Raw genomic sequence first — 14908 nt, 5'->3', positions numbered from 1 at the left:
TTATAATGAAGTTGTTTACAGATCCTGTCTTCTGAAACTGGAACCTTGATAACAGCCTCAGTTCTGTGAATCTTCGCCTTTTTGACAGCACTCTGGAACACTAATTTCCCTGCCTTGTATAGAGATAAATCACCAACATGGTCATGTAGGATTAAGAACAATCCATATCTTGTTCAGGAAGACGATATCAGTGATTGAGTGTCCTGCCCAGCTGCAATCTCAATCCATAGTTCCTCGAGCATCAACAAAACTAGTAAAATAGTAGGCCGATCTTTCCCTCACCAAAACATGGCTACGAGTGTTATTTATTTATTTATTAAGGTAGCTAATAGCAACGAAACTTGTGAAATAAAAGGTCCTGGCAGGTATTAGTCATCTCCATTTTTTTGTTAGATTGATGCTTTCGCTAAATATACCTCATTAAGAGTAATAATCATTATTATAATGTAAAATGTATTTTTTTAATGAAGTAGATATGGCTTTTTTCATTTCTTTTCCTCAATCCTGGTTCTTGCTAAAGAATGAGCAATTGATTTGATAAGATGGGCCTTTGGGCCGAGTGCTGAGTTAGGAATTTTGATATGGTCATTGCTATCAGCTTTCACTACTTTGTTCAGGTGCTGGTTTATTTTTTACATTATTTTTTAAAGTGTTTTTGATAATATTAAAATATTAATTTTTATTTTTTAAAAATTATTTTTAATATCAAATCAGAAAAAAATCTAAAAATATAAAAAAATTAATTAATCTTTTCTTTTTAGGGAAACTCCAAATTACTCAAATAACTGATGAAAACATAATCATTGATTATTATTAATATTTTTGGATGTCTTAATGCTGTGTTACAGATGCTGGCATGATCTATTTATATACTTCAACTCATTCCCTAAATATCCAACCTATTCACTCTATCATTCGCTTTCTGCTAATTACTTCACCAAATTAACACTTCCAATAAATTTGTCTCTTCCATGAGCATGCTCTGCTTAATTCGCCCATCATCTCGCATTCTCACGTCTTGTTCTTCTTTGTGGTGAGATCAATTGTCTCCCAAGTAAGAAGAATTCACTTCATGGACATCCTTCAGGAATTGGGGTCGATTCTATGGCCTTAACAGACATATTATTTATACAATTTTCCCTAACGTAGACGCAACTCTTTGTGTCTTATCACTGAAGGTTGGATATGTCTGGTATATATGGTGAACGTAAATCTTTCCATATTTATCCTCTGTAAATAGATGGAATTAACTTTTTGGCAAGTCCTGTCCTTGCATTTTTGGTTTTCTCCAGGTCGATAACATAGTCAATCTCTCCACAGCTAAAGAGAGAATTTTGCGAGTAATCATGTAGCAGGTTTGACCTCAACTACCAGACATGTCCCAAACACAATCGATTAATAAAGTGAAACGCTCTCACATCTGTAGATAAAAATGGGATGGCCAAGTGTGAAAATGATTAGGTCCAGGCGTGATTCACATGAAAAGGAGTTACCTCGATTGAATACTACAGCCAGGACACATGAACGCCAATGATCATGCAATATATGTCTGAAAAAAATAATATATATATATTAAGATCTTATATAGCAGCTTAACCTATTAAGTCAACATGATTTTTTGATATGATATCAAAGTTTTAATGGTTAAATGGTCAGAAATTCAAATATCGTCATTCTCAATTATTTAATAAAAATTAAACACACGATATTGTGAGTTTATACAAGTTTTAAATTTATAAAGCTTTCACTTGAGAAGTGTATTAAAAAAAAATATAAATTATATATTAAAATCTCACTTGAAAATTAAAATTAGTGGGATGAGGTGGTTTTTTTTTTTTTTTTGATAATATCAACCCCCTCTCAAGAAGCTTTGTTGAATCCCATAATACCAAGCTCCGCATGGCATATAATATGTCTGTAACGAGTCTGAATATTTTTGAAGTGGTCATTGCGGCAGTAACAGAAGCAATTTGGGCTAAATGAACCTTTTCTTTTCTAGCTGATAGCAACACGTTCTCCTCCATCGAAACCATCCCTTTAAAGAAGATGCGTGCTTCATTTTAGCTCTCAAAGATAATTTTTATTTAGTTACTTTTTGTCACCGATATCTCAAATGGCCTATGGCCCTTGTAATACGTGACTAGCTAACTAAATCCTCGAGTACTGTAGCCAGCGACACCCCATTATTCTGATTAATTGGTTTGATTTGGGAAATTGTCAAGCATAATCTTACATTGATTTGCAAATCTTCTGATTTGGAAGAAACCACATGACAAATCACTTGTACACTCACGTTGAATCTACTAAGACAAGTACGGTGATGTGAAAATTGATAGATCAATGAGAAGTTAATAGCGTGGGTGGCTGCCTAAATAGTGTTTTGTACAACAAAATGCCTGAGAAAATGTAGGAGAAATAATAAAGGAGCATCAGAAAATGGAAAATTTGACTTTCCTTCACAAAATTGGCAACTAAGAAGAAAAACTGATCTTGATGTGAAACATTAAGGATCCCATGCATGTGCAAATGAGAAAATCTATTGCTTAAAGGAAGAGAAAGAGAATGCCACGTGGAATTGCCTTTGAGCACCACGTGTGATTGGATGGAAGAGAGGAGTTGCTGAGTAGCTTTCACTCACTCACAATCCCACCATCATCTTGCTAGGTAGCTTTCACTCACTCACAGTTCATTCCACCATCCAAGAATCATCTCTGCGGAGTATGAACCAGCATGGTTTGGCGACCTTTTATGTCATCTCACGCTCCCAAACCCTAACTGCTTAACGAAGACCCTTCAGTATGCTCTGGTCCTTGTTTTCTTTTCACAGTACTCCACCATCCATGATCAAAGGCCATGCAGACAGGGAATCATAAAAGAGAATCAGAAATCTCGATCCCCATGTGAGTAACTAGCTTTCACGAGTCAGGAAATACACGGATACTACGGCTTCTCTTGCGGGCTCCAAAGTGTACAGCTTAAGAGCTCACTATTTTTCCATGTCAAAATCGGGGATCCTGTATTCGTTTCCTTGTGTGAATCATAGGCGAGGTTCGCGGCCAATAATTTCTTTTTTTGTTGGTTATTGAACAAGAAATTAATTAAAGAACGAAGAAAAACTATATGGGCCTACATGCAGCTAGTGAGTTTTGATTTCGAGGGCAAAAGCATGTGCAGCTGCTGTCATTGAGAATTTCTTGGTGCAACGTATAATCAAATCAATATCTTTTTTTTTTTGAATGACAAAATCAAATGTCGCGGATCAAAAAATGTTCTTCGTTGGACATATAACTAGTGCACCAAAAGTAGTCTTATTTCCTAGCTACTTTTTATTCAAATCAGATTGAACTTCATTTGTGTTTTGATGCACGTAGTAGAAAATCCTTTCATTTTTTTACTAGTTGTAGATGGGTTAATTTTTTTCATAAAAAAAATAATGTTTAAAGCCATAAATACATTTAAAAAAAAGAAAAAAGAAAAAAAAATCCGTGATTCGGGTTCAAATAAATTGATTTTATTTTAATTAATAAGTTTTGTTGATAGAAAGGATTCGACTTCTTAGAAAATGAATCGAAGAGATCAAAACTTTCCATAAGACTAACATTGCTCATGAAAAATTGAAAAAGAAGAAGCTAAGGGTTTCAATTAGGACAATATTTTCTACTACTTGTGTATAGCTAGGTTAATACGAGGAATGGTCGAGTCCTTTTACTGCAAACCCTGTCTGTAGCACGTACAGATGTTCTTAGTGCCTAAAGAAATGTCGCCTGCTTTCCACTTGCACTGACAAGCATCTAAACATTACACTTTCCTTTGGCTTATCATTGTTGCTTTCAATTGAGTTTAACTTTAACACCTTCCATTTCAACAAGAGTAATATAATTGATAAATTTGATAGGTTTTTGGTTTTCACCTTTGGCAAATAAGACAGCAAGTTTAAGGGCCCATGAAATCGAGAAACTTATTCTGCTCCCTGAAATTAACTAAATAAAAAAGTAATAAGAACAACATATATCGTAGATGTCTATGTTCTAGCTCTTGGTTTTTTCCACCATAGCTGGTCTCTGTAAATTAATGGTTCCCATTAGTGACAGGCTACTAGCTTATACAAGGAAATTAACATATTAGACACCAGCTCACTCTTGACTAGATCTTGTACTGCTTACGCACTATAGACGAGCAAAACAGCTAACACAAACAAACCTAGGGCTTTCAACGTCTATATTCCGATGTCAATGTCGGTTTTTTGTAACAGGTTTCTTATTGTTTGTTTTTACCTAACCTCATGCAAACTTGCCTAGCCAGCATTCTAGCTATAATCTTTTCCCTGCTATCACAAGGAAAAGACTCGAATTTGGGCATCGATTTTTATTATACTACCAAATAGTTTCACGAGATAATTTCCCGTTAAAATGATCACGACAGTGTGATCACCAGTCATACTTCTATTCCTGAATATGATTACATGTCACAAGACTTTAGACTATTGATCTTATAATATAGAACATATCAGTATGTTTATGTTGACAAATTTACTGACATGCTTATTCATACATTGATTTATTAATGTCACAATTAACATGCTGGTTATGGTCAATTATATCAATGTCTTGTGTTGACAGTACAGTAGTGATGAGGTCTCAAAATATCCAAATAATTTAGAAATAAGATTTATATACTGAATAATCAATTCATATCTTAGTTCAAGCAATCTAATATATTTTCTCTAGCCTAGGTTTCTGGTGGTTTGATATGAAAAATTCAAGTGGTTGGTAGTTGATAGCTGATGGTGCCTGGTAAATCAAGGTGATTGGTAGCTGATACCTGCAAAGATTTTCTTTTGTAGATTTGAGGTCTCTTAAATGCTTAAGTAAGTATTTTTTTAGAGAAAAAAAGTACAATAATGTTTTAGAGAGATAGACTCTAAGAATATGTATATTAAAAATATTGAGAATTAAGAGATTGTAAACTTTGAGTTTGAAGAGTTCATGGTGTATTTATAGTCCATGATTTTTTTTTATGAAGGGAGGGGCTAAAGTGTAATTTTATCTTTGTGATATTTTTAGTTATATTTTACTTAAAATAATATTTATTAGATTAATATAAAATATCGAGAGACTTGCGTGGGGTCCTAAATTTTTTTTCAAGAGAGTATTGAACTTGGACAAGATGTCTAAGAACATTAGAGGAGAAAAATGGGTTCAATCATATTACCTGGATACAAGTATGTTGGGTTTGGACATAATGAGCCTACACTTAAAAAAAAATTTAAGATGCTAAGAAAAACCCATAAAAGAGAAACCCATAGTTAGAAAGTTTTAAATGGTCGGAGGGACATACTATTATTATTGATGTTCATAATTAAAAAATTTCTAAGTGGTTAAAGAGATGAGCTAATATCGACTTTCATATTTTAATTTTTTTTTAAGGAGTAAAGAGAATAGACGGACAGGGTGGTGTATTGAACTAGGAAAATCAAATTCATCTATTAAAAAATAATCACATTAAAGTATAGGAGGAATGTGATATTCCTAGGATAATATGTGTACCAGAGCCCTCACAAAAGAGTGTTGAGTTTCCAAACCTGAAAAAAAAACTAGAAGAAGGAACTTTCCATTGAAATCCGGTGTCCTTTCGCTCTGTTTTTCGACCTTTATTGAGGGCCTGCTCAACAGCAAAAACTACCCACTGTAGGAATCCCGTAAATCAAGAAATCACGAAGCACACCTTGGACCCCACGTGTTTAGTTTAATCACGCCCATCTAGCCCGGCTTTAATGTCTTTATATACTCCCTTTCCTTCTCTCATATCTCTCACACTCTTCCCTCTCTTTACTTGTGCACGCTTAAAGAAGAGATCACACAATGGCAAACCCTTCTCTCTGTCTCCTCTTCCTCCTCTCTCTCCTGACCCCAGCCCTCGTCTCCTCTTCCCCGGTTCAGGACCCAGAACTTGTAGTACAAGAAGTACATAGGTAAGTGGCTCCACTACTGCTTGTATCTTGTCGGTCCAATTTTGTACGTTCCAATATGGGAGGTGGTTGAGACATTTTCAATTTATGTATACGTGTTGATAGAAATGTGTCTCGTTTTGTTTTGATAGGGCCATCAATGCCTCTAGGAGGAAGTTGGGATATCTCTCTTGTGGAACCGGCAACCCCATTGATGACTGCTGGAGATGCGATCCCAATTGGGAGAAGAACCGCCAGAGGCTAGCTGATTGCGCAATTGGGTTTGGTAAGAATGCCATTGGTGGAAGAGATGGTAAGATTTATGTGGTTACAGAATCTGGTAATGATGATCCCGTGAACCCTAAGCCAGGGACTCTCAGGCACGCTGTCATTCAAGAAGAGCCATTGTGGATCATTTTTGCTCGTGACATGACAATTCAATTGAAGGAAGAACTGATCATGAACTCGTTCAAGACTATCGATGGTAGAGGTGCAAGTGTCCATATTGCCGGTGGCCCATGCATTACTATACAGTTTGTGACAAACATTATTATACATGGACTAAATATACACGATTGCAAGAGAGGAGGGAATGCTATGGTGAGGGACTCCCCACACCACTTTGGATGGAGGACTATGTCAGATGGTGATGGTGTGTCCATCTTTGGTGGTGCTCACATCTGGGTGGACCATAATTCATTGTCAAATTGTGACGATGGACTCGTTGATGCCATCCATGGGTCCTCAGCCATCACCATTTCGAACAATTACTTGACCCACCATGATAAAGTCATGCTTCTGGGGCATAGTGATTCCTACACTCAAGACAAGAACATGCAAGTCACCATAGCCTTCAATCACTTTGGAGAAGGTCTTGTCCAGAGAATGCCAAGGTAGAAAATTTAAAGTTCTTGATCACTAAAGTGTTGGTCAGTGGGGGTAATTAACTAGCTGCTTACTCATTGTGTCGGTTATCAATATTCAAACCTTGAAACTAATTGGTATTTCTTCACATTTTCAGATGTAGACATGGATATTTCCATGTGGTCAACAATGACTACACCCATTGGGAAATGTACGCCATTGGAGGGAGTGCTAATCCAACCATCAACAGCCAAGGCAACAGATTTGTAGCACCTGACATCAGGTTCAGTAAAGAGGTGAGGACTGAGACCCCATTTAATATTGCCCAACCGAAAAAACTAACTTCTTGTGAACTCAGAAGGATTCGCTTTTGTAAGCATTGAGTAGGACAGCGGCCTCTAACTCAGATATGATTTTCTTTTCTTGATGAAGGTAACAAAGCATGAAGATGCACCAGAGAGTGAATGGAAGAATTGGAATTGGAGGTCTGAAGGAGATCTACTATTGAATGGAGCATTTTTCGTAGCATCTGGCGCAGGCGCTTCATCAAGCTATGCTAGGGCATCAAGCTTGGGTGCAAGACCATCTTCACTTGTCGGTCCAATCACGATGGGGGCAGGTGCACTTAACTGCAAGAAGGGGGGTCGTTGCTAGCTGATTGTGAAAGATATTTTGTGACGAGTAATTTGGACTATAATTAATTAGCTGGCTAGAAAAGTAATTAAGCAGAAGGGAATTAAAAAATGAGGAGGGTGAAGAAAAGTCCAAGCACTAGTTTCCCCTGGCTTTTTCTTCCCTCCAAATTTTTATTCTTTTTACCCATTGTTATCTGCTCTTAATTATCTTTCCTCCCCCTTCTCCTTTTTGTAGCCAAACCTTGAAGATTACAACCTCAGCCTGTTACTCTTTGAACCTAAGGCATTCTCCTTGAGAATTCTTGGTGGGCATAGAGAAAACAAGTGCTCAAGTGTTGATATAGTATATATCAATTATCTATTCATGTTAAACGCCTTCTCTCTCTCTCTCTCTCTCTCTCTCTCACACACACACACACACACACACACACACAAAGCCAAGGACAAAATGAAACATGCACCGCAAGTGAAGACAGGAAAAAAGCTTGTCAACCTTTAACAATTGAATTGATGCAAGTGATTAGGAAATTGCAACCACCAGAAGTCCAAAATTATTACAATTGGGTGCCCAAATTTCTCTATCTACCACACTAATTTCCTTCCATAATTAGCTATACAGAAAATGTTATCCACACAACTAATACCCTCTCCTTTTTAGTTAATGAAGCGCATGCATTATTAATTGCCAAAAAAAAGCTCCTCTCATCGATCTTTTTTTCCTATCACCACCCTTGTAAACATGCCGTTCAACTAGTAGCAATTACCTTACCTTCTTCAGTTCATTTCTACCATTTTCTAACGACACTTTCACCAATGAATTTTAAATCAAAAAAGATTTTCACTTCTAGCTAACTACCAAAAAAGGGGTCCCCTTGCTAGTCAGTGCTAAGCAACCGGACCTACTTAAGCTTTGAGAATAGATTGGGAGGGAGAACAAAAGGAGAAAAGCACATGCATGCCATGGATCTTCTGTTGATGGATTGGACTCTTCTGTCGTCTAAAATCTGGTTTCAACGCAATCCCTTTCTTTATTTATGGCTACCAGAGAAAACCCATATCATAAATAGCAGTGGTGCACATGTGGGTGTATCGAGCTCCCTGCCTTCCAGGTATACAGGGGGAAACGTGAACCATACTTGATCTTTTTCTTCATAAAGTAATAGTTCATTGGCTTTGTCATTTGCCACTTCATAACTTCATAACTTCATTTTATTTATTTTTATTTTGTAATAGCATCCAGGTGAGCTGAGGTTCTCATTCTATCCAAAATGAATTTATTAAAAAACGGAGAGTTAGAGAACAATTATCAATAGCGTCCATCGAATCTCTTCAAAACCTAAAAAAACCTCAAAAACTGTGCCCCAGATACAAGGTAGCTAGGGCCTTGGTGGGTTGAGTTCTGCATTTCAATAGAATGTTTTTTTGCCTGTTTGAGCTTTGGAAGAAGGGATGGAATCATGCGTGCGGAAGCTATATAATATACAAGGAGGGATGCGATCAAAAATCTATACTTACGGTAAAAATGAAAAAATTGCATTAAATTTATCATTTAGATGAATAATATCTTAAGTTTGAATCCAGCGTTTGATAGTGTTTTTTCCTTTTCAAATATATTAGTTTTTTTTTCTATCAAAATCAACGAAATTCATCATCATTGGCAAGATTAATCCTGTCAACAAGGGGCTTTTGTACCATTATATAGAAAATATATCATATTGTTTGAGAATATGATATTTTAAAAGTATTTTTTCTTGATAATATATAATAATAATATTTTTTAAAAATTTATTTTTAATATCAATACATCAAAATAATTAAAAAACATAAAAAATAATTTAAATAAAAAATGACACGTCATTATACTTTTTAGATTTTTCTTATTTTTTTTCCGATTGTAATTCCCTCGATATATACCTAAAAAATATTTTCATTGATGTTTACTGATTACTACTACGAGGGCATATTTAATAAGAAAAATTCACCTCAATTTACTAATGAAATATTTATATTGACATGTTTATTTATATTTATTAATTTTCTAATAATGCTTAATAAACCTGAATCAACAAGCCAAGTTGATTAGCAGAGTAGGTGGAGAACACCTGCCATTTTTTTGGAAGGGATGGTAGTGTTCCTTTAATTAAATCCATACAATCATGACTCCATATTCAACGGTCTCAAAACTAAAGGTCATGAGAAACAGAACCTCATGCACCTTCTCATTACATTTACTACCAAGAATCGTAGTCTGAACAGGTAAATGCTCTTGCAAAGCTCCAGCTTCCCATTGAAGTTCCGCAACAACTGTTACATGTTGGGGATTCTAGTACGTAAAACTACCTGCGAATACATCATGAATCCTGCTTTTGTCCTTCAGAGTTTCCTGCTTCTATCCCTTGCTTCTAGTTCCCAATACTTTACATGTGTCATACTTGTCTAGCTTCTCTTGTGTTTTATGTGCAACGGTACTAGCTATGTCTTTTGTATTTTGTTTGTTCTGCATACCTTCTCCAGTTTCAAATATAAGATCTCTTCTTAATTATTTTATAAAATCCTTAAAATTAATAATTTTTTACATAATTTTCCATGATAAAAGGACAGACTTTCCAGCATGAACTCCATCTTCTAGAACATTGTACCACAAATCTTTAATTAGCATTACAAATTCTACCTTTGATAATTAGAAATCTTCTTTAATTGAAAACCCAATAAATATGTTTTTTAAATCCCCATTAAATAAAGAGATTTCATTGAATTTGGAAGCACATCTACAGAAATGGTGACCGTGAACTAATTCTTTAATGCATTACCTATCATAAACACCACGTAATCATGATGTCTATTTAGTCTATCTCGAGATAAGTCTCTAGCCATGTTTCTCTTCTGATTATAATCTCCATGTGCGTCTCTTCTTGGTAGCTGATTCAATCAATCAAATCTTTGCATTGAAGTTCTTCACGCTGGCTCTTGAGCCCTCACAATATCCTAGCTAGATGACAGCTGCAACTTCTTTATCATGAAATGCAAAGATGTTTCCAAAGTCTCCATCCATTAAAAAGGCCAGCCGAAGTACTGGGCAATGGCAGCTCTGGTTTTTGTTCATGCATGGGCATAAGCATGTGCCAGACAATTAGTGAGAATTGACTTAGTTAAGGATTGCGACTAATCCAAAAAGTAAAGCCTCAACATGTGCATCAATTAGATTACCATAGCAGCACAAACCTAAGGCGACACCCTCTATACAATTAAGTATGCTTAAATGGCTAAGTAGGTACGACAAGAGAGTGGAGGTTGCAAATGTGAATCCCATCCAAATCTTTCAGAGAAATTAGGGTTATTAAACATTCCAGAACCGTAAAGATTTTGGTGAAAGATCTAAAGAATTATGCATTATTTATTATTTTATTTTATTGCTTTCACTTGAATTATTTCATTTAAGCTTCCACTAAGAAAAATCTACTTTCCTTCATGGAATGAGGTGTAAAATCTGAATATTTTCTTCAATTATTTTAATGCCTTATACTTAATATGTTTTTTTTTTACTTTATTAAGTTTAGTTATTTATCATAACTAAATTTATAAGATGTTCACGATTAAATTAAATACATGTGATGAGTAAATGTTATCTTATAAAGAAGCTGAATTTGTTATTTGTCACAAAAAAAAAAAAACTCTCAAGAAACTTAAGTTAAGAACTACTTGAGTAATAACAAAAGACTTCGAAGAAAATAAGTAAAATATATTTGTCAATTATGTTTTATAAAATAAAAATTTCTCTCTCTTAATGAACTTCAAATATAAAATGAAGATTGCATAAGACCCTACCTACATAAAAAATTAAAAAAATATTTCTCAAATATCTTAAAATATCTCATTTATAAATTAAACTTTACACTCTAAATCATAGTTTTAAAACCCGTCCACCCCGGCAAATCGACCCAGAACTCAGCCGACCCGGGACTGAAACCAAGTTGGGTTAAAGAAAAAACAAGGAAAGGAAAAAGTCGGTGTAACCTGGTTGATCCGGTAAAACCCGATCAAAAACCCGGTTGCAACCCGTTGATTTTTGTTTGTTTTTTTTTTACTAAAACGACGTTATTTTGATTTTTTTTTAAAGAATCAACCCAGACAACCCTGTCAAAACTCGAAACCCGGGCCTTGGACCGGGCCGGCAACCGGACCAGGTCTAAAAACTATGCTCTAAACCCATAACTTGACTCGATAATTTTCAACATGATAGATTAAGATTAGGGCAAGTGTATGCTGAATTAATTTCTAACATTTAATTCTTGCACCGGTTTCAACTAGCTAGTCTCATTATTAAATACATCGTGATCTATTCTCTTTCTGGCATGCCCGAAGGTCATATATAGTCTAGGCGATTAATGGTGGTCGAAGACAAATGTTTCCAAATTCAATGCCTACCCAATTATGATGGTTTGAACTTTGAATTCAATATATTATTCCTTCAAAACCTCAATCAAGGGCCTGAAGAATCTAGCTAGAGATAACTTTTTTCCACGATACGTCTCCAGGGCTCTCTACAAATATTTTCTACGTGTAATTAAGCACAGAGGAAGAGATGCCGATGCATCAATTAATACACCTTTTTGTTTGTTTGATAGGCGAGGGAACAATAAGTAGTTCGAGAAATTCCACCGAGAAAGTGTGAAATAGTCTCCATTGACTCGATCCAGCTATGCTTTTTCCACCAGCATGGGCAGCATATATAGCGAATAATATCATAAAATTGTGAGTGACGTTAGGAGAAGGGAAATATGCCTTGAAGATGCCCCACCCTCACCTTTCTCGATGACCCGCAAGAAGCTTCGATTGGAATCACAATCGAGGAGATTATAAGTTCAAGGGCGTCCTGTGGCACAGGGTTTGACCAAGATAAGTGCCCAATTTCTATACTTCAATCATTTTCATCAAATACACATTAAAAATTATATCCATACAATAAATTGTCAAGACAAACAATGACAGTGCACACCACAGTTAATTACAAAGAAAATGATGCCTTGTAAAGCGAAAATAACAATAATAATAAACACCACCACCACCACTTATCTTATGTTTAGTATGCCTTGATAAATTAAATATCATTGCTTATTAATCTATTGTATAATATAACATATTTTGACTACAATTTTAAAGCTTTTTTATATATTATTGATTATTGTTTTATAATTAATATCATATTTTTAACTCGAGCATTGATTTTTTCAACCGGTATTGTTTTAGCAAGTACTACTTCGACAGTGAGGATTCTATCATCACCTTTTATAATGCATGGTGAAAAACTTGAAAAGTTTAATGGATTTAACTTTAAATTGTAACAACATAAAATATTGATTTATATACTCACCTCGAACTTGGTTAAGTTCTTGTAAGAAAAAATATTAAAGTTATCAAATAATAAAATTTGATTTTATTATTATGGTAGTTTTGGACATATGAAATCATAGTGATTTCGTGTAAAAAATTACATTTTGAATAGATTAAACAATATTCAATATGATGTGTATAGTTCAATAAAAGTGCAAAGACACTTTGAAAAGCTTTTAACAAAAAATTCAAGGTTGAAGTTGTCATTATGAAAATGTTTATAATCAGCAAATTTTTAAATTTAAGAATGACAATAAAGTTATTTGGTCATAGTCGTTCATGTATACAATATTATTTACATATATGTTACTATATATATAAAATTTAGTATGGTGAATATATATGATCTAGTAATTTTTATCTAAAAAGATTGAGTTTTAAGCGGGTCGTATGTGACCCCTTTAGTATTTTCTAGAAACTTAGTTAAAATATTATTCACACGATATTATTTTTATATACAGTATAATTCATAAGTAAAATGTTGATAATTAAACAAATTACAATGAATAAAATAAGGCTTAGCTAAACAACCTAACAAAATAACTATTATTAAAGTCAATATCAATGCGATTAATCATGAAGTTTTAGAAATGAACATGTTTATTATTTTTAAAGTCAATTTGATTATTCAATTATTAGTGATGGTGAGTTAATACTAGTGCTACAAAACATATATATGTTGAAAAAATGATTTTTTCCACTTATAAAGAAGTGGGTGGAGAAAACCCATACATTAAGAACTCATCAACCTCCAAGATACTAGGTATTAGAAAGGTCATACTCAAAATGATATCTAGAAAGCTTCTTATTTTCAACAATATATTGCTTGTTGATGATATCTAGAAAAACTCAGTGCCTAGCTTATTATTGAGCAAAAATAATTTTAAAATGGTTTTTTAGAATGGTAAATTTATACCAACTAAGAATTGTATGTTTGTAGAAAATAAGTATCTTTGTAATGACCTTATGAATGTAATGATTATTGTAATCATTTATAAGAATAATAATAAGAATGATTTTATATAAAAATTAATAAATCATGAATTATAATATTTTGTTATGATATTTGTATTGAAACCATATTCACTATTAATTATCATTTTTTTCAAAATATTATAACCTTTTATAAGATACACAAACTTTTTCTAGGCTATCAAAATATAGAATTACATTCTCAAATAATATTTAGTTCTTTCATGAAGGGTTTTTTCTAAGTGATGTAAGAAATCCTCTCGCTCGAATACATTCTCAAAATAACTCGAGTGCAACTCAAAACAACAAGGATGGCAATGAAGGAGAGAGATTTCAATATATATATATATATATATATATATATATATATATATATATATATATATATATATATATATATATATATATTCCTTTGTTTTCAAGGACCGACAGTACTGAAGGAGAGAGATTTCAATGGGTCAGTCCAAACCAAGTAAAGGCCCAATACATTTGGACCTTGAAATCAGGTTTAATCCAACACCGAGTTAGGTGCAAATTAACCAGGCTCAATCCAGTAAGTCTCACCTGAGATTTATTCATCAAATCTGTAGGTTTTAAATGGTTCTGTTCGAAGGAAGATGACAATTGACTTAAATGCAGTTTTTAAAGCAGGAAGTTTCAAATCATCACCCGCCCATATAACATTTGTTTTCTCTTGTTTCTTTAAAATTTTTGCCTCTATTTTTTCTTTTATTACACTTTATCATCTTTTTTTAAAAAATATAAAAAAACCGCCCATCCATTTTAACAAATCACACACACACATAAAAGGAGACGGAAGAAAAATAAAATACAAAAAAATTTCAAAATGCCATATTTGCTTGATTCTTATAAAAACCAAGTTAATAATGTAATATCAATAATACTAATGAAATTACATTTTTTATATTAAAAAAATATACTTAACTCTAATAACAATGATAAATAAGAGAGAAGAGAAAATGCTAAATGCCCAAGTTTGTTTTTACCCTTATAAGCATAGTTATTAAACCCGGCCCGGCCCGGCGGGTCGACCCGGTGGCTGGACCGGTCCGGGTTTAATAAAATACCGGCTGTGGCA

The 14908-nt window shown here is 33.9% G+C and overlaps 1 protein-coding gene across 1 annotated transcript; it reads left to right on the top strand.

Moving 5' to 3' along the window:
- The first annotated feature begins 5803 nt into the window (after positions 1-5803).
- On the top strand, positions 5804-7818 carry LOC133678188 (probable pectate lyase 18). The gene is made up of 4 exons (XM_062100420.1): positions 5804-5971; positions 6100-6840; positions 6969-7107; positions 7244-7818. The coding sequence occupies exons 1-4, from the start codon at positions 5862-5864 to the stop codon at positions 7463-7465; spliced, it is 1212 nt and encodes a 403-aa protein (XP_061956404.1). The 5' UTR covers positions 5804-5861; the 3' UTR covers positions 7466-7818.
- Positions 7819-14908: the final 7090 nt, after the last annotated feature.

The sequence above is a fragment of the Populus nigra genome, chromosome 18 (genome assembly GCF_951802175.1).
Source record: "Populus nigra chromosome 18, ddPopNigr1.1, whole genome shotgun sequence".
Classification (NCBI taxonomy): Eukaryota; Viridiplantae; Streptophyta; class Magnoliopsida; order Malpighiales; family Salicaceae; genus Populus; species Populus nigra.
The sequence above is the reverse complement of the archived record's forward strand: the minus strand, read 5'-3'. Positions and strand labels throughout refer to the sequence as shown.